Source organism: Gavialis gangeticus, unplaced genomic scaffold (assembly GCF_001723915.1).
Source record: "Gavialis gangeticus isolate Ggan-Ray unplaced genomic scaffold, GavGan_comp1, whole genome shotgun sequence".
NCBI lineage: Eukaryota > Metazoa > Chordata > Crocodylia > Gavialidae > Gavialis > Gavialis gangeticus.
In genome coordinates this window covers 41,242,870-41,270,008 of record NW_017728998.1, presented here as the reverse complement: position 1 = coordinate 41,270,008, position 27,139 = coordinate 41,242,870, and the positions used below count along the sequence as shown (strand labels likewise).

Genomic DNA, 27,139 nt, shown 5'->3' with positions numbered 1-27,139 from the left:
GCAGATCTGGGGGCACATGCCCCCCATGCCCTCCCAGGATGCACTTAGCAGTGGGAGCCATCCCCCACCCCTGTGCCTCCCGGATGAGCTGTGGCTCCATTGCACACCCTGCTTGGAACCCACCAACCCTCCCGACAGATGCCACCGGCCCCTCCTGAGCCTGATTACCTCCCTAGTTTCTCCAAGCCTCCACTTCTTGCCCCCACCATCCCAACTTACCTTAGATTAGGTAGACATTTTTAGCTTCTCCTAACCTCCCCAAGGAATAGGCACTTTGTAGAAAGACATTAAATGGCTGTGTCTAAAACAGACATTTTTTAAATAAAGAGATTACTGAAATACAGCAGAGTCGCATCTTACCCCGGAGTTGCGTTCTGAAGTCAGCACGTAAGGCGAAAATTGCATTTGGTTGAAAATCCCTTAAATCGCCTTTCCCGCCCAGCTTTTGCGCTGAGCAGCCACTGCTGGGCCTGGACAAGATGGGTGCGGCACTGCACAGCCTGTGCTTGCAGTGCACCAGCTGCGCCTTCTGCATGCACTCCTCGCCCCTCTCGTCCTCCACCGCTTCATCCTGCCAGGGCAGTCAGCTGAGTGTGAGCGAGCTGCCGCCCCACAGCCATGCCAGCGCGTGCAGGCTGGACCACGTGGCGCTGCACTATGCGCCATGCCCTGGCCGGCACCCAGTGGCCAGCCCCAGCAGCTGAGCACGTATAGCTGAATTCGTGTAAGTTAAATGCGCGCAAGATGCGACTCCACTGTAAGAACAGCCTAAACTGTTTCATTATTTCTTACTAACTTTTTGAAGTTAGTATGCATTAACAACCACATAAATTTTATCCCATGGTTTTTAAAGGTAAGATTTTGCCTCTCAAATTCCTTATTTAGCTTAACAGTGAAGTTACACTTATTTCTCCCATGACCACTTCAGAAGCATGTTATTCTTTCTGATGATGTTGTTTCAGGTGCTGTCACCTCTATCCCTTTAAGTAAAATGAACCAGAAAAAGTTTTAGCCCTCCTCCCACAGGACCAAAGGCGGCAAATGAAGGCACTTATGTAGATTTACTTGCATGACATAAGCTATAACAAAAAAGACAATAACTCACCCTCTTGGTGTAGTCCATGGCTTTCAAAATGGAGAGGTTAAGGGTTTCCAATGAAGCCAAAACATCTTCATAATCTCCCATATGATCAGCAAAATAATCTGGAGAAACAATGTGGGACAAAGGGAAGAATATAGGAAACTTAATGCTCCAGGTCTGTTCAGGGTTACAAGATCATTTTTGATGAAGAGAAAAGTTTAAGAAGAACTGAAGTACATATTTGAGAAAGACATAAGTGCAATTAATACAAAACATATTTCTGTATTTTCTTTTAACACTGTATTTTCTCCTAAAGAACAAACTAACATATTCCATGCTGAAGAAATGTGGGACTTGGCAGTACTGAATGTATGTATGGCTTAACTGCCCTTTGATTTTACTTTTTAACCTAGACTTTCACATGACAGGTGATGACTTATGTCAATCTGTATCATGATTTTCAGACGTGGGCAAACATTCACTATGGCATAGGATGGAATTACACAGCTCATTTCCATTTGAGTACACCAGATCTAAGCCTCAGTTGTTTTGTTGTTGTGCTCACATGCAGACTATTATTCTAAGGCAAATGACACCCCTGAGAAACTTTCATGAGAAAGTTTGTTATCTACAGAAATTACACATTTATAAAACAGAAATGACGACAAATTACGGGTGGCAGCATCGCAGTTCTACAGTAAGAGTTTGGAATCTAGAAACTAAGTTAATGAATTTATGTGTAATTAATATAAACTAGAATTAAAATGCATTGCCGAGCATTAGTGAAAATTCATAATTGGCATGACATCTCCATCAAAGTCAGCTAAAAATAAACTTCAGGAGACAATTCCATTAATTAGTTTCTTTTGAATTAAAACGTAATTAATTAGAACTGCATATATTTATTTACAGCCTGAGAATGTTTCCAAGTGGCTTGCAAGATGAAGATATTGGCAGCCATAGGAATGACAGCAAAGCGAGACTCCAGTATGATTTCTCACACCTCATCACTGAACCATAGATATGCCAAATGGCTAATTCTTGGCAGCAGCAGATTATTTTTTCACATGAAAATGAAAAAATAAATCACTGTATAGAGCTGCTTTTCAAAAAGAAGGTAAAGGAAGTCTACTTTAGAGATGTCAAATGTTTTCATGCGATTCAAAAATATCAGGGACAAAAACTCTATTGTTTACGGGGGGGTACTTTAACACTGTATGCCCCCATGTAATATACAATTGAGATGGTTGCTAGCCACAAAACCTACATATCAGCTTGCACAGCAAAGTGTAGGAAAACAATCTTTATGTGAATATGGGTAATTACCCATCCATAAACAGACACCTACAGCTCTTTTTTGTCATGTATTTTAATTACAGAGATTATGGATCAATCCCATATATTCATTGTTCCCAAAGTAATATGAGCTCACTCTGAAAGACAGCAGTATAATTTTTTTTTTTTTTTGAGTTTGTCAGAAAAAGAAAAGAAAGGTATCAAACAATGATAATAGTTCAGTTGTATTTTCAAGTGAAGTTTATACTTTGACATGCAGTTACTAGTTTATTGGGTTGGCATGGTAGACAAGGAGGTTTCATCAAAAAGGAATGAAGTAAATGTCATTGTCAAACAAGACTCAATTTCTCATGTGTCAGATTTCAGCAAATGGAGCCAGCTGACTATTTTAGGACTAGAAATTGGAGCATAGTAAGTTATTAAAAAAATCTAGTTTATGTATTAGTGTTCCCCCTATTAAATCTCATGCTATAATTATGGGCTTATTCAATGCTACTTCCCTGTGCTAAATAATAAAACCATGCAGCAGGAGGTCAGGAAAGTGCAACCTCCATTCTATACCATGGTCAACAGCATAAAGTTTCCTACTCAGAGGTTTTTAAGGACCAGTTATAGCAGCAAACACACAAAGAAACATCACTAAGTTAATATGCACCTTTACTGAACTACTACAACTGGCTGTAGTAAAGATACAGAGGCCTTCAAAGATATTCAGGATGAAACACTAGCTACTTTGAGCTCAGCATAAACATACCAGCAAACATAGTAATGTTCATCAGGGCCTGACTGGCCTCTAGGAGCTGGATTGCAAAATGTATAAATGCTACTATTCAACAGCAAAGATAACCTGTGCCCCTTTGAAGTTGGAAAGAAGAATGTGACTGGCAAGTGCTTTTCTGTGTCATTAAAAACAAAACAAACCCAAAATAAACCATGCCCTCCCCCCCAAAAAAGGCCACTTTCCTTCACCTCAAATCTTAACATCAGGAAAAAAATTCTCCCTAAGGAAGATTCACAAGTCACTTTAAATCTAGATACAGCACTCAAAATTTCTCAGTAGGAATATTTTCTTTTTTGGATGCGGTGTTGGATAAAATGTTCCTACAGATTTTTTTTTTTCTGTCTCTAAATTTCTCTGAACAGTCAGGAGGGTGTATATTTGATTACGAACATTAGGCTGCTTGCCATGAAACATGAAGCTTTTCCTAAAGACATTATCTGATTATTACACAGCAATACTGGTCAATTGAACCTAAGAGCAAAGCCTGGAAGTGAGGTATTGTCTGGAATTAACCCACTAGTTCTTATTGAGCTTTATCCGCTGTGATGGCCAGAACCAGAAGGGTTAACAAGCAACTTATAGCAAAAAGAAAATGCTTTTTGAAGATATCTGAAATAAAGCTTATGAAACTGTTTCCTGTCTGTCTGGAGTATAACCCGTAAGAATGATATATAGCTGTTTGCACTTGTCTTGAGACAGCATGAGTTTTAAAAAGCAGAACTAAAAAATAAAACTGCAAACCTAGCTGATTTAATACTTTTTGCTTAAAGTCAGTAAAATTAACGGATCTAACCACAAGGTATAATTAACATAGTGGCTTGAACTTGGGTGGGGATATTTTAATCTCAGACCCCAAAGTGATGTGGTATGATTTGCTTATTGGGTAAACCCAAGCTTAGGCAGTAACTTATTACAATGATTTCTAACACCTTTTAACCCTATAGAATAACAGCTACAGAATAAGATTATGAGTGGCTAAAAAGCCAACAAATTAGCATAGACAAGATATAAAAGAACACACACGTTAAGTGACCCGCAGGAAGGATGGAACAGAAGGGTCAATGCTGTCCCATGCCCCCAGATCTCTTACTCCCTGTAAGAGTGAGGACCAGATCCTGACTGAGGGACCTTCCCCCGGTTCTCCCTCCAATAGCATGGATCGGGGATGACACTGAGGAACTATTAATAAGTTACTAACCAAGTGAAAACTTTTGGTTGATTTCTCTGTCTGTTTTTATTATCACTGCCAATTTTAACTTGTGGTGTTATGTTATCTGTTTATTAACTTAACCTTTTTACTAACTGTCATATGTGCAAACTATATCTTTTTCTGTTATAAGTAAAATTAATTCTTTTTTTATAAGTGAAACTTGTCATTGCTTTCCTCCCAACCTCACCTCCTCAATCCTGAACAAAAAGCCCAGTGGCTAATATAAGTTGTAGTACTTAGTCAGTCTGCAACTCAATTGACACACTCACAGTGCCCAGCTGGCCTGTGACAAATGGCATCCAAACAGGACTGAGGGTGGAGAGTTCAGAGGAGAAGAATAGTTTAGAGGGGGCAGAGGGGTAGACCCCACTGTTTAAAACCCTCCTGGAGTAATCCTGTCACAGTTCCCTGTCAGTGGGCTGCATTCACTGCCATGCAGAAAGGCAAACCGAGGAAAAGATGTCCGTTTCGGCTGCTGGCAACCTGCCTAAGACTGGGGGCAGAGGAAGCCACTCAGCTCCATCAAACGATTCAATCCCTAGACAGTCAAGTAACCCAGCTTGAAAGTGAATTAAGAGAAGAAAAAAATTCTAGTAGTGTGGTGTGTGTGGCTGCCAGAACAACTCAAAACCGACTAGAAATACTAGAACATCAAGAGGAAAAGATATTAGTCACACAAGCAATGGCCTCCCTTGAGCAGAAAGTGAAATTAGCACGATCAGTTGAACCTTCCTTTTGTAGCAGCATTTAAAAAATGGACCCACCTGAAAGAATGGGAAGGGCTGCCCGGCAGAGACAGAGTTTGTCCCAGCAGGGACACTGTAGGCTCTGAGGGCAAGCGAAGCTGTTTTGGAGGCAGCCCTGTTGGAAGTAGGAGGGGTGATGTAACCCCAGCAAAGTTTTGAAATAGAGCCGTTAGCAAAAGCCCAGGAAGGGCTCTGGGCTGGGATTGGCTGAGAGGTTTGGATAAAAAGGGGGGAGCAGTTTTCCCATAGGGGAAGAACAAGAGAGAGAGAGAGAGAAAGGGGCTGAGGGACAAGCTGGAGACCAGAGACAGAGTCTCAACACAGTGGTCCCTCAGAGAGCCCCTAGGAGTGCCCTGCAGAGCAGCAGAAAAGGCTGCCAAGGGAGTCATACAGTATGCAGTTCCACTCTCCGGCCTGGGAGCCTGCAGTGGCAGGATCAGAGAGGGGCTGCTTGTGTGGAGACTCCAAGCCTGGGAAGACCCTCCTGCAGCCTGGTGACCAGCTAGGTGAGCACAGCAGAGCCGGGGGGGGAGCTGGAAACTGCCAGAGTCTGCCCTGCTTTCCCTGAAGGGTGAGGGGCTCCAGGGACAGGCAAAGCCCAGGGAGGGGCTGCATTTGCTGTGCGGGACAGGAGAGTTGCTACAGCCAGCAGCTCAGACACTGCTCCCTGCTGAGCCAGGGAAGGGGGTCAGAGGCAGGGGAAAGCTGTCTTGCAGGGACTGCAGCGGGAGGAGCTGCCGCCTGATGTCCGGAGACCCCAGGAGCACAGTGATGGACACCAGCACCAGGGAGCGTCCACAGACCACGTGCGGAGACACAGACAGTCCCACTCCCTGAGACACCCCACCACGGGCAGTGCACATGGGATCCCCAGTACACTGTGTGCAAGTGAGAGACTGTGTAAATAAGTTCTTGAAGGTTTATTAGTTGGTATATCAATGTGTTTATTTAATGGTTATTTGTTATGTTGTAAATAATTAAATCTTGTAAATATTTTGAGAATTGTCTGTGAGGGTGCTTGATTGTAAGGGGAAGCTCTCAGTTCGGGGGCACTGCAGCAGCTTCCCAGGGGGGCTGGGCAGGTCTACTGGCTACCGGGTACCCCAGGATCCCATTATTCAGGTGACAGCGCATGTAGTGTCGTGCCCAGGGTTATACCTTAAAAAGGTCCGGCAGTGTCTTTATGGCAGAATTTGAAAAACTAAGCTGTGGGATGACCCAGAAAGTAAGTCTGTATGGTGAAATTGCAAAAACTAAACCAGGAAATAAAGAGTATGTAAGGCTTGCAGCAGAAGTCCGTGAGATCCCACTTCCTTATGCCCCACTGGTCCAAAAGAATTTAAAAGGAGAGTTAGCCCAAACCTTCCCAGTAGTAATGGCCCGTGCAGGGCCACAAGGGGGAAAATCTCCGGATGGAGACATGGTCCTTTACTCGCACAGAAATCAAAGAATTGCAAGAACAACATAAAGCAAAACCAGGGGAATCAGTAATAAGCTGGTTAGTTCAAATGTATAGTAAAAAAGCCTCAGCAGTATCTGTGAGTCACACTGAGGCAGCACAATTGATTCTCCGCCCTGAAATCCAGTTAGGTCACTGGGTCGAGCAAGACCAAAACATTACTCTGTTTTCTGCTGCAATGCAGGCGGCTGCCATGTGTTACAGTGACACGGAGGAAGAGTTTAACGCCCCCCCCCATGGACATAGGCTAACTTAGAGGAAGCTATCCGTTGTCTTTATCAGCTAGTTTTAACAGAAATCATTCAAGCAGGAAACTGGAGGCATACTCTAGATTAAAAATTAGTAACAGAAGCCATGTAAAAGAAGTTCTGCCAACAAGCACCAACGGAATGTACTTCAGCTCTGCTGGCATTACAACAAGAGTTAGTAACTCACTTGGTAAGAAATACTATCTGGCGGTTGGTACAGCTTCTGCCCATCTTGCAGAAGTCGGGGCTTCCCAAACCAATAAAGACTGCCAAGGCCATGGCAGTGTCCCCTGAGAAAGATGACCTGGCAGGGCCCCCCAAGTCCAGGAAAGTGGGCAATAAAAAACCTAAAGCTCCACGGGCGCAAATGTAAAAAGAGTTACTGGCAGCAGGATTTAGTAAAAAGCAAATTAATAGACTGCTGACCACAGTCCTGCAAATGTTATAAATCAAATACTGTGAGGGCAGGAAGGGGAAAAAGACAGAACCCTTGGCACCCCCCGACCCCCTGCAGTAGAAGTCCTGGCCAACCCAGCTCCCCGTGCAAGGGGCCATCATGGGGACAGTAGAAAATCGGGGACCAGTAACACAGAATAATATTAGCCCCTTAATCAAAGTGCCTATAAAGACTTGTTTAAATGGAAGGAAAAAAAATCAATTAACATGCTACTAGACACTGGTGCCCAGCTATGTGTTTTAAACTGTGCAGAATGAAAAGGGGCACGGGAAACCCCCTACCAGGTAGTAGGAGTTGGAGGCACCAAACAACCAAAACATTTGGTCCGGCCCACATTTACCTTGCCTAACGGCTCCGTAGTAACAGCAGCTGCTGTCATGCTCTAGGGAGGGCCAAACTTACTGGGACTAAACGTGTTACAAGGGCAGCGGTTTATTCTTAAGCAAGAAACCTGGCAGTTTGGCTGTGCCATAGCCCAGGAAACTGAGCAGGAAAATGTGATGACGGCAGTAGCCCAATGTTCTATGACCCCGTTTGCCCTGCTGGCCATGAAGGGGGTACACCGACCTCAATACCACACCCCTCCCGAAACAACACAACCCATCCGGGACATCATCAGTTGGCAGCTGGAGGATGGAACCATCATTCAGACTCATTCTCCATACAACAACCCAGTGTGGCTGGTACATAAACCAAATAGAGATTAGCAATTGACTATTGACTTTAGGGCTTTGAATGCCAATACCAACCATTTAACAGCCATGGTCCCATCCATGCCTGCATTAACAGAAAACATGAGGTGTTATGGACCCCAGTGGATGGGATCCATGGACATTAAAGACATGTTCTTTGATATTCCCATCCATGAAAATCACTGGCCTTTGTTTGCCTTCACATGACTGCAACAGTAGTACACCTACACAATCCTACCCCAGGGTTGGGTGCACAGCCGCACCTTGGCCCACAGAATGCTAGCTGCGGTGGTCCATGAAGTCCAGTTGAGCCACCCGAAGGTGCATGTCTGGCAGTATATCAACAATGTCATGGTGGGAGGCCAAAACCAGGAATTAACCATTTGTGCTTTTGAGTCTCTAAAGGAGAATGTACAAGCGTTTGGATTCATGCTGTCCAGCAAAAAGATCCAAGAAGTTGGGCCCCAGTGTGAATTCCTGAGAATCCAGTGGCAACAAGGTGGACCCACCGTACCGGCTAAAGAGCTGCAGAGCCTGGTAGATACCCCTGCCCCCAACAATGTAAAAGAGCTGCAAGACCACCTGAGAGTGCTTAACTTCTGACACCTGCATGTCCCCGAGTTTAGTGTGTTGGCCCAGCCTTTGTATAATTTGTGCAAGAAAAAGGCACAGTGGAAATGGGGCCCCAAGCACCAACATGCCATAAGGGCCCTCAAGGAGGCGGTAACCACCCACGCCTCCCTAGCAGCACGATGCCCAGAAGGGGAGCTCTGGCTCAATGTAAAACATGTCCAATGGGGGGCCCCACTGAAGTTTATGGCAGAAAAATACACCTAAGGCAGAGGGAAAGCCTCTTGGGTTTTAAAGCCGAAGCTGAAAGGGAGCTAAAGCCCGATACACCCTGCTAAAACAAATGCTGTGTGCAACAGCTGCAGCTTTAGAAGCCACAGAGGCCCTGAGAGGGGAGTTACCCACTGTCATAACCACTCCAGTACCCATCCTAGAAATGACATTGTCTGACCGACACCTCCCACCTGGAGGGAAGGCCCAAGAAACAACAGTGCAAAAATGAATCTATTATAGTCAGGCTCAGCAGGTAACCCCAAAGGGACATCCAGCACTAGTGAAAAAGGTCACAAAAAGCACAGTTAACATTTACCCAGACGCAGACAGCTCTGATGAGCCATCTCTCATCAAGGAAGCACCTCCCTTCTCACCCAACATGGAAACATTAAAAGACATAAAGCTCTGGTTTACTGATGGCTCAGCCAAAGGTCGCACCTGGAGAAGTGCTGCCATATGGGTTTGAGATGGTAAGCAGCTTACAACGGGGGGAAATGGCCAAAGTACGCAGTATGCCAAACTGGCTGCTGTAGTCAATGTGGCCAACTATAAACGGTTACATGGGTCAGGCTATACAAAATGCATTTATATCTACTGCGATTTGTGGATGATAGTAGAGGGTTGCACCAAGTGGTTATCCCTGTGGAAAAAGAAAAACTTCAAAGAACGAGGCAAAAACATTTAAAGCTGTAATGAGTGGGAGGCTTTGTAAACAATGGCACAGGGAGGCCTTCCCCTACATATGACATATTAGTGCAGCACATGGAAGCAAAAAAGCTAAGGAGCCTGAAGCAAAGTGGAACAGGCAAGTAAATAAGCTAGCCAAAAAACAGCACAGAAGCTCTTGTTGCTGAAGCAAAGGCTTAGCCACCCCCAGAGAAGGTGCCCGGCCCCTCCCTCCAGCAAACCCCTGGAGTGCTAGCTGCAGAATGACTGCATCAGCAGCATGGGCACCCTGGCCGCGATGGCACTGCTCACCTAGCAGCCACCTGGGGCATTCACAGGAAGCACAGGAATTAGTCAACTTCGGTATCACCTGCCAGGAAGTCAAGGCCCGACTAACCCCTGCCTCAGCTACCCCTTTGTCATTACACAATAGAAAAAGTAATATGGTAAGTTTGGCAATGTAACTTTATAAATCCACTTCCCCGCACCCACAAAAAACAAACAGTATGTGTTTGTAGCAGTGGAAGCAGTCGCCAATATAATGTTTGCCCAGGCCTCTGCCAAGACCACTGCACAGGACACCTGTGCAGCACTGGAAAACCTACTAGCCATCTACCCACCTCCTGTAGAGCTGCAAAGTGACAACAGTTCACATTTTCACAACCATTTTGTCTAGGAGTGGGCCGCAAAACATCATCATGTGCTGTGGACCCATCACATTCCCTATAACCCGCAATCTAATGAACTGGTAGAACAAGCCAACAGTATCTTAAAGTGCAACCTGTGAATGGCCATTGGTTCAGCTCTCAAGGACTGGGACCTGCACCTGGATTGCTCAGTCAACTGGCCAACAATCAGCCCCGCGTCGGAGGAATCCCCATTCAGCAAGCCTTTGGTCAAAGTGGGCCCTGTGAGCCAACAGTGGAACAGCCAAGGAGTGGCTGGGGGAAACTCCAAGTGAAAAACCAGGTAACAGTTAGGCATCTGCAGGGGGACAAATAAAAAGAGGTGCTAATAGCACAGGACACAACTCATGGTGAGTGTCAAAGTCAGATCCATCTAACAGAAACCAGACTGCATTTTTCCTTCTTCCTGCAAATTGGGTCCATCCGCGGGCACAGCCATAGCAACCTCAGGGTGCTCTGGAGTTGTCATCCTGCTCCACAGCAACGCCGCCACCATCATCCAGCAATGAAGGGGTGGAATGCCATCATGACGGGACTACTAGTCGTTTGCTATTGTTTAACAAATGTGGGGCATTCCTATGCTCCCGCACCCCACATTGCACCCACTGCTAAGGCCTCGGACACACTGAGATACTGGGAATGCCCAGCTGCAATCAAAGAAGGGCGAAACTGGCGTCTCAGTTGTCGGCGGTGGATTGTAAACTGGCAAGGGGAAACCTGTCAATGTTACTGTGGGACAGGGTGGTCACTCAGTTTCCTCCTATATGCCAAAATAAATGTTGTTGCTCATACTGATGCTACATATGCCACCTGGCAAAAGTCATGTTCATAAAGCAAATACTTCAAAAAGCAAGGGGTAGATTGTGATGGCCAGAACCAGAAGGGTTAACAAGCAACTTATAGCAAAAAGAAAATGCTTTTTGAAGATATCTGAAATAAAGCTTATGAAACTGTTTCCTGTCTGTCTGGAGTATAACCCGTAAAAATGATATATAGCTGTTTGCACTTGTCTTGAGACAGCATGAGTTTTAAAAAGCAGAACTAAAAAATAAAACTGCAAACCTAGCTGATTTAATACTTTTTGCTTAAAGTCAGTAAAATTAACGGATCTAACCACAAGGTATAATTAACATAGTGGCTTGAACTTGGGTGGGGATATTTTAATCTCAGACCCCAAAGTGATGTGGTATGATTTGCTTATTGGGTAAACCCAAGCTTAGGCAGTAACTTATTACAATGATTTCTAACACCTTTTAACCCTATAGAATAACAGCTACAGAATAAGATTATGAGTGGCTAAAAAGCCAACAAATTAGCATAGACAAGCTATGAAAGAACATGCACGTTAAGTGACCCACAGGAAGGATGGAACAGAAGGGTCATTGCTGTCCCATGCCCTCAGATCTCTTACTCCCTGTTTGAGCAAGGATCAGATCTTAACTGAGGGACCTTCCCCTGATATCACCCTCCGATAGCATAAATTGGGGATGCCTGACTTCGCTAAATCAACTTGATGTGTACCTGACACTGAGGAACTATTAATAAGTTACTAACCAAGTGAAAACTCTTGGTTGATTTCTGTCTATTTTTATTATCACTGCCAATTTTAACTTGTAGTGTTATGTTATCTGTTTATTAACTTAACCTTTTTACTAACTGACATATATACAAACTATATCTTTTGCTGTTATGAGTAAAATTAATTATTTTTTATAAGTAAAAACTTGTCATTACTTTCCTCCCAACATTACCTCCTCAATCCCGAACCAAAAAGCCCAGTGGCTAACATAAATTGTAGTACTTAGTCAGTCTGCAACTAAATTGATATACCCACAGTACCCAGCTGGCCTGTGACAATCCGCATTTCAGATTTTATTGTGCACAGTTCTGCACTCATTTGAAATATGGCAAAATTGAGAAAAGCTTTGCCAACTTCACTGTTGGATGGAAAACCACGTACAATAGTTCTGGGAGTTCACAGCTTCTGGAACTGCCAAGGCACGTTATCAAAACTCCCTCTTTTCAGTTCACTAATGCACTAATAATGTTGAGTAACCTGGGGAGAGTCAGAGGACCCTACTTTAAAATGAGAGGAGGGTGAGAGAAAATAAGCTGTATTTGAGGCTCAGATGAGCCTAAGCCAATGTATTCAATGACGGCTAGTCAGTTGGTGTCACTTCAGTTCAATACACAGTGGTCCCAGCCTTCCATTCTTTATGCCTCTATAAACATCTTTTTTTTCATCTGAATGTGGGGGGGTTGTCCATCAAGAACTGCAGAAACAGAAAACTAACATTTGCAGTCACATACATCACAAACTAACCCAGGGGTTGGCAACCCCCAGCACGCATGCCAGAGTATGGCACGCAAGGCCATTTTGCTTGGAAGGCCACATCTAGCCTGGACTCTGGGCAGCCTGTTGCTGGCTATGGAGCTCAGGCTGCTTGAAGCAGGCAGCGTGAAGGCTGCAAGCCCTACTTCAACCAGCCCAGGCTCTGTGGCTGGTAGCAGCACCCAGAGCCTGGGTCATCTGCAGCTGGGAGGCTGCAAGCAACTACACCAGGCTCCGGAGCCCCAGGAGGGTCTGTGGTGGCAGGAGCAACACGCACACCTCTGAGCAGATGGCAAGGGAGGAGCCTGGGCCAGCACAACTCTGGTCCCTTCTGCACTGCTCCCCTGGAGGCACATATGCAGTCATCACCAGCAACAAGGATTGGCCCCTCGCAGCTCTCTCGTGGTCTGCCCCTAGCATGCCAAGTCAAGGTGTGGGTTAGGGCTGGGGTGTTTTTGGCACTCCAGCCAAAAACACTGCTGACCCTTGAACTGACCTAAACCATGGGATATAAGGTGAGTGCCTCTTTTCATATAAAGGGATCCAAGATATAACACTCCTATTTAAAACCGACATAATGTTTAAAAGAAAAGGCACAATTCTTTGGGTTTTACCCCCACCTTATGCCCCATTTCCTTAATTTACAAATGCCAAGATTTTACAAGCTAAAGATTAGGTCTTCAGGGAATCAGGACTGCTAGGAGTCTAAAGTTAGAAATAGACAATTCTTGATGTTGCCTCTGTGCCTCCATAATGGTTTTATGGCATCACAAATACCAAGCAAACAATGTTTCTACCTTTCTTCCTGCCACTGATGAGGCACGAAAAAGGTACTAAGGAGTTGTGCTGCTTTATTGTGGCCAATGTCTGCGTTTGCTTTGTGGTGGGAGAGTGCAGGCAGCCCGAAATTGCCCATGCTCCCCTGTCACTCCAGGCAGGGACTTTAGGGGCTTGAGAGCCCTGATTCTGCACACCCCGGCTGTTACAGTGATGTACCCCGAGGTATATTTCTGTAACCAGGGAAATCCCATGCAGATCCCAGCATGGAGGCAGGGGACCTGAGAAACACAGCTGCCCCTTGCCTCCACACCAGGACCCTCATAGCCTTAGGCCTCCATGGGACCTGCGCTAACCCATGTCTCATGCAAAGGTATGGTTCAGCATGTATCCAGGCAGGGCCAGGGGACAGGCACTGGAATTGAGTAATCCCTGACTGAACCTCCATGCAGGGACTTGAGCCTCCATATGAAGCATGCGTCAACATAGGTCCCTGCACAGAAACACAGGGTGCTGGGGATTTCCTGGCTCTTTCATCCCACCACCTTCCCTGCCAGGATTCATGCTGACCCAATGCTTCAGGGGGACACATGGGCTAGTGTGCAGTCTGGCAAGGAGAGGTGATTAGCACAGGAGCCAGGGAATCTCTGGTATCCCATACCTCCCTGCCAGGATTTGCACCAACTCATGCTTTAGGCAGAAGCATGGGTCAGTATGGGTCCTCACATGGAGGCAGGGAGTGCCAGGGATTCCCCAGCCCTTACGCCACCCTGCACCTTCCCGCTAGTCCACAGCAGGGCCTATGCTGACCATGCCTCCACATGAGGAATGGGCCAGCACAGAACCCAATGGGGGGGAACAAGGGGCTCAGGGAATCGCTGGACAAGGGAAGCATAACATCCCTTGTGCTGCATCAGGCAGGTGATATGCTGTATCACCAGTGTCCTCCTTTGAACCTGCCTGTCTATTCTGAAATGTAAAAGCAAGCCCCTGTTTTTCAAAACCTTGGCTATTCTGTATAAGATAGTTTCTTTACAAACAAAGAAGAGAAGACCCCTCTTTTCCTCAGCAATACAAGAGTTCACTCTACCTTTCATATATCCTGAAAAAACACTGACATTAAAATAGCTTTTGCTAGATAAAGAAAAGGTACTTACCACACAGTTCCTTTGTATCCACATTACTGTAGCAAGGGAGATACAAGTAAAGGAAGAAGAGAGAGAGAGTTAAATAGTTTAAAAGTAAAGGAAAAAAATAAAAGATGTATGAAGAATGTATATTATTAGAGATGGACACAACACATAGAAAAGTTATGAGCCTAGTTTCAACTTTATAGTTTAATCCCATCCCAGTTTAATACCCATGCTTTTCACAAACCACCCTCAATTCACTATAACAGGCTTTTAGTGCTTTAAGCCTTAGTAAACTACTTAATAGCAGAGCTGTGCCAGTGCTAGATAAAATTCTGTCTGCATACTGACAATACAGGCTCAGTGATGGGAAGTGTTTTGATTCCCATCAAGACAAGCAGGAGACAGTCATTTACACACACATAGTTTGAATGGCAATTAACTTGAATTAGGCCTGATTGTCCAGGGAAAAAAAGTGTTAATCTCAGATACATCATAGGTACTAAAAATGGGACAATGGGTTTGTAGGATCCCAAATTAATGGCTTTGTCCCAGGGGAAATCTGAAGTCTGTTTTCAGCCTGTGAAATTCACCAGATCGTCAACACACAGGGAGTCACAATAACCAACCTACAAGACCAAAACGGCCCAGTTGCACCTAAATGGCACCACTTTCAGTGGATTATACTAAGGATTTCTCACTTGGTAGTTTTTCACAGATCTAGTTAATCACCAGTGTTGTACAAAATAAAGTTCTTTAATAGTTGCTCTACTACAAGCATCAGTAACCAAGATACAGAATTATTCATATGCATGCTGTGGAACCACCACGTGCAAAGATCATTCCTTATACCTGAACACGCATAGGTCTAGCAACTTTACGGACAAGCATTTTCTTGTTAAAATGACCCATTGCATTCTGTTATAAAACAACATGATACTGGTACTTTGTAAATTATCTGCAAAGTAAGTGATGTGCCTGTTTTATGTTTCAAAGGTAGCGAGATCAAGAGTTCATTCCTTGTTGGCACTGAATATTCATTTAAAAATACAATCTGAATTGGTATCAGTGACAAATGTCAAGTTAGCAGTCTCAGCCATGAGAGATTTGACCATAACTTGGTAAGAAGAGGTCAGTATTATAAAAGTTCAGTTGGATAAATGGCTTGCTCTGTGTTCTTCTCTTCAGAATTACTCTGTAGGTCAATGGACAAGCAAGGGACCAGGGCAAAGCCTGACAGGAAGGGCTGATTCCATCCAAATAATATAGTCAGCTCATTAGGCACGAAACTAGAGTAGCAGCACCTACACTATCAGCGGATTCAAAAGAAAAAAAAAGTCTCCACCTAAAAACCATGCTGTAAAAAGGCACAGAGCACTAGTTTCTAGTACCGTATTTAGATTACTAAAACTGAAACACAATTACAATTCATTTAACATTTTTATTAAGACTCCCCCACCATTTCTCATAGCTAGGGAAACACAAGGGAGGGAGACAGTTTAACTTTCTGTTCTTTCCCCCCCTGCAGTTTGGCATTTCAAACTTTTGCCAGGGAACCGATGAAACTGAAAGGCATCAGATTTAACAGTGAAAAAATATGCTGGTTTATACACAGCATAGTAGTATCATGCGGGCTCACTGCCACACATTGGAGGTTAAGAATTTAGTAGAATTAAAAAAAAAAAAAAAAAAAAAAAAATTAAGGCATCTATTTGGCTAATAAGAACATATTCATAGATTCATAGGTTGTTAGGGGCTGGAAGGGACCTTGTAGATCATCGGGTCCAGCTCCCTGCACTAGGCAGGAAAAGACAACTGGAATCAAGTAACCATAGTGAGGTGACTGTCCGGTCTCCTTCTGAAGATTTCCAGGGTGGGTGACTGCACCACCACTGAAGGGAGTTTATTCCACAGTCTGGACACCCTGACTGTGAAAAAGTTTTTCCTGGAATTGAGCCTGAAGCAACCTTCCAGGAGTTTGTATCCATTGGTCCTGGTGTTCACCAGGACACCCCTGAAGAGCTGGTCACTGAGTTCTTGATGTATTCCCCTGATGCAGTGATAAGCTGTTACCAAGTCCCCTCTCAGCCTTCTCTTCTGTAGGCTGAAGAGGCCCAAGTCTCTCAACCTCTCCTCGTAGGGCATGTCTGGCAAGTCCCTGATCATAGGGGTGGCTCTTCTACGGTCTCACCAGTGTGGAGTACAGTGAGAGTATCACTTCCTTAGTTTTGCATGAAATGCAACAGTTAATGCATGCCAGCATGTTGCTTGCCCTGCTGACCACAGCTCATGTTCATGCAATGATTGATCACTATCACTAGGTTCCTTTCAGCTGTGGCACAAGTCAAATTGTCGCCACTGAGCCTGTAGGTATGTTGGGGATTGTTTACCCCCAGATGGAGTAACTTACACTTCTGAGTATTGAATGTCATCTGGTTCCAGTCCACCCAGCTCTCCAGCCTGTCCAGGTCTGCCTGTATCTGCAATCTAACTTCTGGCATGACCATGCTCCCCCATAACTTGGTGTTGTCTGCAGGCTTGGCCAGTGAGCTTTTTACCTCCACATTCAAATCATTGATAAAGATGGTGAAAAAAAATCAGTCTAAGCACAGACCCCTGAAGGACACCATTGGCCACTTCTTGCCAGGATGACATGGATGGGTCCTGCCATGCAGCCAGTTTTCTACCCACTGAACTGTTGAGCAGTTAAGCCCGCAATCTTCCAATTTTTCCACAAGGAGGTCATGGGATATTAGATCAAAAGCCTTTTGGAATTGTAAGTATATGTCAACCTTCTCTCACCACCTGGACACAGCAGAGAAGTGTTTATATGCAATGACATGAGATAAGATATGGTACAGAAGGGATATAAAGTAGGCCAGTTTTAGCCAGTTCATGGTGGTGCAGCATACTAGCACTTCTGTCACACTGCTGTCATAAGTTCTAGAATTTCAACTTTCATTTTCCAAAAAAGTCAGCCTTTGACTCCAATGTTATGAAGAAAATTCTAAAAATCCATTCAGCTGATATGATGATAAATAGGTGTCTTTAGTAAGTATGGAGCAGCAGCTCTGAGTGGCATGACATTTTCTTCCCAGATGTTAATTCAGCTACCCACTTGTAAATGTAATGCCAACATCATTAATACAAAGTTATTTTATTAACTAGGATCACATATGTGCACCATTTTACAGTGCAGCAGATGGATGGCATCTGGGAAATACAAGAAAGAGCTATGACCACGGAGTCCAGCAGAGTTCCTGAACAGTCTGAAGTCCTACTAAGGGAGACCAAAGGTCATAGAGTTCAGAGAGCACAGATATCAGATGGTTATCACACACACACACACACACACACGCACACACGCACACACGCACTTTTATCATCTGCACCTTCCAGTATGCACTGCATCTCATTTTGGCAATTCTCATGAATAGTGTTCCCTCCTAACGTGATTCCCCAAATACAACCTCAAAATGCAGGGTACAACCCAACATCCAAATTGGTAGAAAAGTTCTTCTTACTCAAATCATATTACTCCAGTAATGACCTATTATGGGAGTTCTTCCACTTTCCAATTATGTGGGTCACTATGAGACAGGTTACTAGGCTACCCAGACTCTATTTTTCTGATCTGGTATGGGACATTGTTTAATTCTGAAAAGCTCTGAAAAAAAAAAAAATCACTTTTCATAAGAACTTCAGTCTCAATTCTGTCTGGTCAAAGTGCTTCAAAAAGTCTTATTGCCCTATGTAGAAGCCAGGCATAAACTACAGTCCGAGAGTTCCCTGTACACAAAGTTCCACAAACTAGCCCTCAGTGTATGTATGTGCTACTAGTATGTAAAATGTATGCCCACAAGCACAGAGGGCACGGCCAGGAAAGAAAGACTGTGACTAATCTACTTGAGACTCAGATTCCTGCATTATTACAAAGGTTATTTCAGACTTGAAAGGAATTCAAATGTTGTCTTAATAGAATTATTCTTTATCAATCCATTTATATCCAGCAAAGCTATTTCTTTAACTAAACTCATTCTTGATCTGCCCAACCTCTCAGCACAGAGTGGCTTAAGGAAGAAAAGATTTTTAAACACTGATTTCATCACTGGAGCTCTCTGATAGTCTTAACGTCGCCACCTACTAACCCTCTGAAAGCACTCCTGGCACTTTATGCCCTAGAAGACTTTAACAGGAAGCACTGGCAGTTTCCTTACTCCAGATTCTGAACTTCAATAGATCTCAATCAAGGGACCCATCTCTTTCACGAAGTAAACATCCAAGACTTCCCACTTGTGGGGGTTTTTTTACTTAATTGAAATTTTGTTTTGCCTTTATGGCTTATAGGAGAAAAAGCAGCTCTTTTCCCTGCAGGTTGTTTATCCATCATTTTTCCCCTCTTGCACTCCTTTCTGGATCACTAAAAGTCTCCCAAATCTTCTCCTGTCCCTAGTCCTCTCTCTCAGTTCTGACAGAGTCTTTTCTATCTCATGCTACCAGAGACCATAGCCCTTGCTGCTCTGAAGCTTTCCTGACATTAGCATTTACTATAGTTCATTTCTCCAGACCTTTAGGGCTGCTGATTCACTTTTCCATCATGCATTATGGGACCATTTCCATTCACTCCTCTCTTCCAACACATTTCCCATTTGGGTAATCATTTCAGGGTGAGGAAAAGATGTTGTCAAAGCTTGTGAGAACAAGAAACAGTGAATCCACATTGACAACATACTCGCTATTTCCAGTGGTGAAGGACAGATTTCCTCCCCAAGTTGACCAGGATCTTTGGAGCATTTTCTGCCTCCACTGGGAAATCACTCAATATCAGTAGAAACTTTCATAAGGAAAACACCAGAACACATTCAACTGGCTGGGAGCCTTTCCAAAGAGCAGCACAACATTTTAAATGGGTTAATAATGGACATGATCAAAATTGCTAGAAAGATTTCCATTTCCCCCCCATCAAAAATTACCTTTAAAGAAAAGCAATATTATGTATTATTGACATTGTTAACATTTGTCCCAAAAGCATAAAAAGTATCAAAATGTTACCTACATAGTTACCAAAAAAATTTACTAGAAAAATGGGGTTAATTTTCATTTATTTCTTTTACAAAGACATACCATTTTTGGAAATACAAAATAAGTTTAGTTTGAACACTTCAAAATTTCAGAACTTTTCACCAGCATCAATTCTCATTTCTCTGTCTACTCTGTCATCATAAATTAAAAATTGTGTTTTCTTGTAGAAACAAAGTAAAAATAATGTTAGCAAACAAGAGGAACATCTGTCCTAGTGTTGAATAAAGTTGCTGCACAGAGCCCTAGCTTTCATCTGGAAATTATAAAAGCCTGTATTGATTTCCACCCACATTGTGCCATGATTACCAAGGCTGTTGTGTCAAAAGGGATGCTTGAAAATGGTGGTAGTCTCAATAAACTGGATGACCTTTTAGTAGTAAACACTACATTGATTTGTATCATTAATAATTTAGGACAAAGCATTGTGCTCCTACTATACAAGCCTACTTTTATTTGGATATCAAGCAAGAAAGGAAGACCTTCCTCCCATTGAAATCACAGGAAGTTTGCTATCGTCTCTAGTGAGAGTAAGATCAGAGCCCAAATGAATAAATCAACCATATGATGGAACCCACAGAAACAATTTCGCCCTCCACCAAGACCAAACTCCAGAAATGAAGATGCAAACTTTATCACTTCCTCTACAAACTTCCTGCTCTGTGCTCACAGCCAAGGGGGCAACAATGTTCAAATTTCGCACTTGTAACTTACTGTATTTACTTAATTATCAAAGGAGGTGTCACTGTCCCACACACACACACACACACACACACACACACACCAGAATAGGGGAAAAAAACTCATCTTAAATTTGCATACAAATTATACATTGTCTATCATTAAACAGCTGCCAAAAGCAGCATGTGCTCAGTATTGGAAACCAACTATGAAGCTGATTAAATACAGCTAACACTGAGCTTGACTATGAAACACATAGCCCATATTGGGCAAATGTACAGATTTTTTAAAAATTTTGTATCTTGAGCCAAATCAGTTCTGAATTCTATCAACTGAGCAGAGCTCAATCATTCAAAACTGTGTGGTGCTGCCAGTGAAAAGTATCCTACCTCCCAGACTCTTCAGCCTGGGGCTTCAGAAAGGAATTTTTTTTGTATTCCAAGTCAAATAAGCAAAATCAGATCCAAAGCCTCCCAATCTATTCAGGCTCGACCACGTGTGCCATTTGTAGTTGGAGCCAGATGCTAAACTCCTCACTGGGGGTAATTTCTGACACCAATAATTTCATTGTGTTAACTCTTAATTTCACACATTTTGGGCACACAGCCCTACAGAACTCCTTAAAAGTAAGCGTTGAAAATTTTATAAAGAAGAGTTGCTTCCAGACCCATTTATTGTATTGAGGTAAAGGGACCATAAGCCATGCATATGAAGATGCTTGCAGAGAAGATGCTGAAATCACCTTAAGGCCAAGATGTGAAAGGCATATTTATTTTTCTGGAAAGCAGAGTTTCACACAAGCTTTGGCAAGTAGGCCAGGCTCCCACTTATGTCCTAAGAATTCCCATTTTGGATAATCCTTTTAGGAGATTTCATCTGTTATCAGCTAGGGAGGAAACTATCCTGTTTCCTTTCTCTCTCCTTCAGTTCTTGAACTATATTTTGTAGGCTTTGTGGTTCTGATAACCATCTGGAGCAGTCAGTGTGCTGGGCAAATTAATTTCCATTTTCTTGCTGAATACATTTCCAGATATATCTCTTGAGCTCCTGCTATTACTGGGATTAACACAATTGTCCTTCTGCTACAGAAATTTATCATTTTACCTTAATTCCTTCTGATATTTAGCATCTTTCCTAAATGTTAGGACTATTTGAATGATTCCAACATAATTTCCAGGATTATGGGGAGTTAATTTTCCATGAACTCATTATTTTTTTTTATCATAAAATAATGCAATAGAAATGTTAAACATGCAGATGTGAGGCTTCATCTGAATGAGTTCACCTACTTTAGAAACAATAGGCCAACATACTTTTGCAATGGGTAACTGCTTAATCAAAATCTTAGCAATTCATTTGGAGAAAAAATTCAGACACAAAAAGGTAGAATCCTTTTTGCTGAAGAAACATTTCAAATGAAGAAGGTACAGTCCCTGGCTAGTGAGAGCTCACCAGCCTGTCTTAGATAATGTTGGCAGCAAATTAAATAGCTTTTTATCTCTGCAGAGCTGAAAAGACAACTACAATAGTTGGTGGATGGGGGGGGAGTGGTGACATTTCCAAAAGTGTTTTGGTGACTTGAACTCTTGGGGTGGTATTCTATTCTCTTTTGAAGGTCTAGACAACGAGATCTGGTCATCTACCTGATCACCTAAATCCCCCAAATGCCATTTATGTATGGGTTGGCACTATTTCTTAGCATGTACATAGCTGTTCATGTGCATGGGGTTATGGACCCAGGATATCAATCTGTCTTTAAGGCTAGGGACAAGTGATCAGAAACTAGTTTAAACTGTAGCATGCTAGAAGCTCAGTGCACATAAACCAGTTTCAAAATGGCTGAAACTGGTTTAATAAACCCAGACTTAACTGATTTGGGTCAAACCGGTTTATGAAACTTCTGTCCCAAACCCTTCTTCTTCAAGTTAAATCAGAGTCCCCAGCATCCTAGCATTTTGCAGCCTTGGGTTGAGCTGTACTGTCTGCCCCTCTGCTCTCTAGCTGGAACAGTAAGGGTTGGCTCACTGGCCTGCTCACTGGTCTCACTGGCTGGCTCACTGCCCACCCCCACAGCAAACCCCGGCTGGGGACTGGGGCCAGGGAAGGGGGTAAAACTTCCCTTCCCTGAGTACAGAGCTGCCCTGCCCTGCCCTGCCCTGCTTGCTTAGTTCTGGCTTCAACTGTGGACTACAAATCCTAGAGGCATCTGGAAGCAGGAAGAGAAAGTGATGAGCAAACCTGCAGAGTCCTGCTGTTGTGATTGTGGACTGAGTCCCCCAGGGTTCAGTACTCAAACCAATACTCTTTAATATATTCATAAATGATCTAGATTTGGGTATCAAAAGCAGACTGGCTAAGCTCACAGATGACACCAAATTATGGGGAAGGGTGATCATGCTAAAGAATAGGCTGGGGATTCAGGCCAACCTGGACGGGTTCACAAAGTGGGTGGATCAAAACCTGATGACATTCAACACAGTGAAATGCAAGGTGCTCCACCTCGGGAGAAAGAACCCACATCATACTTACAGGTTCAGCAGTGCTATACTCACTAGCATCACAACCAAAAGAGACTTGGGGGTCATGATTGATCACAAGATGAACATGAGCCACTAATGCAATGCAGCAGCTGGCAAACCAAATACAGTAAAAGCTCTGTTATCCAGCATCCTCTGTTACCTAGAACGGGGGAAGCCAGGTAACAAAATATGCCAGTTAATTGAGTGGCCCAAACAGGTGTCCTTGCCTGTTTGGGGCACCGCTTTTCCCGCAGCATCCGGGGTATTGCTGACCCTCCCACGGGCCCTGAGGGACTGGGAGGCGGACCCTGTGGGACAGGAGGCAGGCCTCATGCAGACTGCTATTCTCTGGGCCGTAGGGGCTCAGAGAAACCGGAAGTGCCACGGTGGGCACTTCTGGTTTCACTTTACCTTACAAGCCAGCATGCCGGTTAATAGAACATGCTGGCTTGTAAGGTGCCAGTTAATAGAGCTTTCACTGTACAACTCCAGCTTGCATCTACTGATGCATCTCAAGCAAGACCTAAGAAGTTATCCTCCCATTTTACTCTGCCTTGGTGAGACCACAGCTGGAGTACTGCATCCAATTCCGGACTCCACACTTTAGAAAGGATGTGGAGAAGCTTGAGAAAATCCAGAAGAGAGCCACGTGCATGATTAGAGGTCAAGAGAGCAGGCTTTATGAGGAGAGGCTGAGAGGCATGGGACTCTTCAGCCTGATCAAAAGAAGGCTCAGAGTGGACTTGGTGGTAACTTATAAGATTATAACGGATGTACATCAGGAACTGGGAGAATGTCTGTTCAACAGGGCACCCCACGGGAAGACAAGGTCTAATGGTCACAAGCTGATGGAAAACTGTTTTAGACTGGACACAAGGAAAAACTTCTTTACCGTCCAAGTATCCAGAGTCTGGAATACACTCCCCACAAAAGTGGTGCAAGCCCCTATTCTGGATATGTTCAAGAAACACTTGCATGCTCACCTTGCTACGGTCATCTGATCTCAGCTAACTTCCTGCCCTTTGGATAGGGGGCTGGACCCAATGATCACACAAGGTCTCTTCCAGTCCCAACATCTATGAAATCTATGAAATACCAGAGACCTTGGAGGCAGCAGGAAGATGAAGTGAATACACAGCCCATGCTGTCTATGTGCCAGAGAGCCAAGCTCTAGCATCCCCCCCAGTTTCTGGCTTGATCCACTGCAGGCATGTGACTGCACTTCCTAAATCAAAAGTTATGTCTGTTCATTTCCTTACTGGTTCAATCTTTGCAGCTTAGACTAACCTGCAAGGACTGAATCAATTCAGCCTCAGGCTTTTTTACTTTCTGCACTTAGCCTAAGTGGCATTTTTGGGACTTAGATGATCATACCTTATCATCTTTCAGAAAAGAATAGAATGCTACCCTTAATCATCAGTGGGACATTAATTTTTCTTGAAAAATGCCACCGTGTTAGGGAGGGGATAGGTCGGGGAGGAGGGGGCAAGCTCTAAAGAGGGATGGGTCTGTAAAGCAGGCTGGGATGCTAGCAGACTGTGACCTAACTTGCAGCAGGAGGGGATCTGGTACAGAAGTTCAATAGACTGGTCTAACTAAACCAATTAAGTCTGCTACCATATCAATCCAGGTCTATCTTAGACCAAGATCTGCCATTTTTAAACAAGTCTGTGTGCCCTGAACTTCTCTATGGTTGCAGGTTTTGACTAGTTTCTGATCACTTGCACTGGTTTACATGTAAAGTCTGTACCTGGTCATTGATGATGTAGGGCCTGGTTACTGCCTGGAGTACTGAATGTGGGAGTGCTGAAGGGCAATCATTTGGGTAGTCCAATAGATGGCAAACTTCTCTCTGTTCATTACTGAACAACTATCCTGAAATGGTACTGTACTCATGGAGATGCTGTCTTTTTCTCTTAAAGATGATTAGCAGATCCTGAACGCTTGTTATTAAAGATTGTATTCCAATTTTCACAAGCTGTAGGGTTGTCAGCTATAAAGCACTAAGCTAATTTCATTCTATCTGAATATACTTCAACATCTATTTAACTGCATTTTGTGATTTTCTCTTCTCATTCCTAAATTATTGCATTTCAGTGATGATTTTGCTGGAGTTTAAGATCCTTATGGATGATAGTGCTTAGCTAAACATTCATTACAATATGAAAGTAATGAGATGCAAATAAATAAGAAAAAGCCATTTTTTAACATTTAAGTTTAAATTTTACAATGCACATGCATTGGAGAATACAAACAATTCTGTTTCTGTTCATAGCAACTCATTGAAATTGCAAGTACTATATACAGATGGGTATACATTTAAAAAATCTAACTAGAAGCTGAAAACACCATTTATATGCATGTGAGTGGTGATGACTTTACATGCAATCTATGACCTCACACGTGCACTAGAGTAGCTATTGATTTCACAAGCTGTATTAAATTTATCTGTATTTATAAGATTTTCTTACAAAATCAACAGGAAATTAATGGTGTACTAGTGTAGACAGATTAGTTTGATGACTGACCTAAACTGCCTTTTTTTCACCCCAAGAAAGGAAAAGCTCTGAGTCTTCATTTCATTTTCATACCCTTATGTGGGACTGCATATGGTGAGAAAAAGCTTTTTATAAATGATATTTATGGCCTAGTTGAAAATAAGACTAAAAACCTCAAAAGTACCCATTCTTGTTAGCTAAATTTCCAGTCTAACTTTGCTGATTAAGTAATTCTGGTAGAGTCTCTGAACTTGTAGGTATCTTTCTGTACCATCTGAATGGTTTTAAGCTGGTCTGTTCTGATATTAGATGGTATATTCAGACTGTGTTGATATGTGCATGTGTATCGAAAATTAGAATCACATGGTTAGACATCTTGTGAATTTTTTACGCTATTAGGAATCAGAAAAATAACTTGCTCTATTAGAGTTTAGTTGATTTTCCTTTTTGGTAAAAGGTTGTGTGCTTTTGGGTTTGAAAAGCACAGTGTAATAATGATTAAGTTAATCATTTGTGTAATAATTTTGGCATTTAGTGAAAAGTGTTCTACAATCAATGTCTGAATACTATTCAGATCAAGAGTAGAGTAAACAGATGGAGGGTTTATTCCAAGAGATGGATGTTTCTCTTTCCAACAGATTTGATACTGGGAGCTCTGTACCATGGGCTGGAGAACAGCCATTACCTAAGATTCCAGGCTTGATTTCAGATATATCTTTTCAGAATGTCTGTGTTCCATTTTCAAGACAACAGTGTCCCAGGACCACCCCCCCAGCCTGGCAGGCAGATCTGCTATGTGCTGCTAAGGGCAGGGCATTGGGGAATCCAAGGCCAGTTGCAGCCCCATATGTGCCCCCAAGACATGCTAAGCAAGGCCCAGTGCTGGGCAGCTCCTGGGCTAGCAGAGACACTGGACAGGGGCAGGCATGGCTGGGAAGCACAGTGGACTGCAGGCATGCAGGGCCAGGACTGTCACCAATGCACACGTCCAGAGTCAGGGGTGGGGTGACTTCCTGCTTCCTGCCACTGTGTGGCCTGGCTGGCCAGCCCCCAGCCTGCCCCCCTGCCAGCAGCTGGCTGTGAGCAGTGGCAAGAGGGAGGGGTTGGGGAGGTGGGGCAGTGGAGGCAACCTGCTGGCCTTGTACACTGCTGCAGTGGCCATACTTTCCCCTTCTCCCCCCAAGAGCAAACGTCCGTTTTGTTTGCTCCTGATCCAACTTAGGGTAGTTGAAGTGTGAAACTTAGACTGCTTCCGCCTTGGGCTTTTTTAATGTCTGTACTTAGCCAATAAGTTTCAATAAGAACATGGTTGCAGAAATAGGGTTTTAAAATGAAAAAATATTAAGGAAACTCCCCGTGCTAAAACTCATCATCAAGCAAACTTAAAAAACAAGCAAACAAATAAACAAAACTCTTATCTTAACCCACCTCCACTTCTTTCCCAGACCTCAGCAAGGACACTTAGGAAACTTGTCCAGTATTTCATTCAACTAAATAAATTATCAAAAAAAAGATATCACACAAAAAGTAATATTCTTATTATTATTACCACCCCCCACAAAAGCTCCCAACACCTTAAGTCTGTCAGACTAGCACTTGTCTGGCAATCTTCTTTTAATTTAAATCCACACCATATTAATAACATACCTAATTACAGTGCTTATTAAAGTCATAACCCAGACAATGAGAAAAATATAATAATGTTCAGATGGAACTTTAAGAAGAAATCATTAAAGATCACAGTATTAAGTAGCTTTCATGTATACTTTCAGCTTAATCCAGGTGATTTATTTCCAATTTCCTTTTTATGAAGAATTTTTTTTTATACAAATAAAAGAACACTGATCTATCATTTTTTAAGGTTATAAGCTTTCTTGAATGTATTTGCCCAGTTAACTGTTAACTTCACTAGATATGGGAGGTAACATCCAATGCATTTTCTGTTAATTATTACTCCT

The 27,139-nt window shown here is 43.2% G+C and overlaps 1 protein-coding gene and 1 long non-coding RNA gene across 2 annotated transcripts in view; one reads left to right on the top strand and one right to left on the bottom strand.

The window, feature by feature from the left end:
- NECAB2 (N-terminal EF-hand calcium binding protein 2) overlaps positions 1 to 27,139 on the bottom strand; it is a 437,799-nt gene that overhangs the window by 203,060 nt on the left and 207,600 nt on the right. The window contains exons 4-5 of the mRNA XM_019505752.1: positions 14,432 to 14,457; positions 1,106 to 1,203 (exon numbers count right to left, since the gene is read on the bottom strand). Coding sequence (XP_019361297.1) covers positions 1,106 to 1,203; positions 14,432 to 14,457 — 124 coding nt within the window. The remainder of the gene's footprint in view (positions 1 to 1,105; positions 1,204 to 14,431; positions 14,458 to 27,139) is intronic.
- On the top strand, positions 9,598 to 23,306 carry LOC109289635. Its single transcript, XR_002095438.1, has 3 exons — positions 9,598 to 9,609; positions 17,474 to 17,479; positions 23,176 to 23,306. It is a non-coding gene; the product is annotated as an uncharacterized LOC109289635 (long non-coding RNA).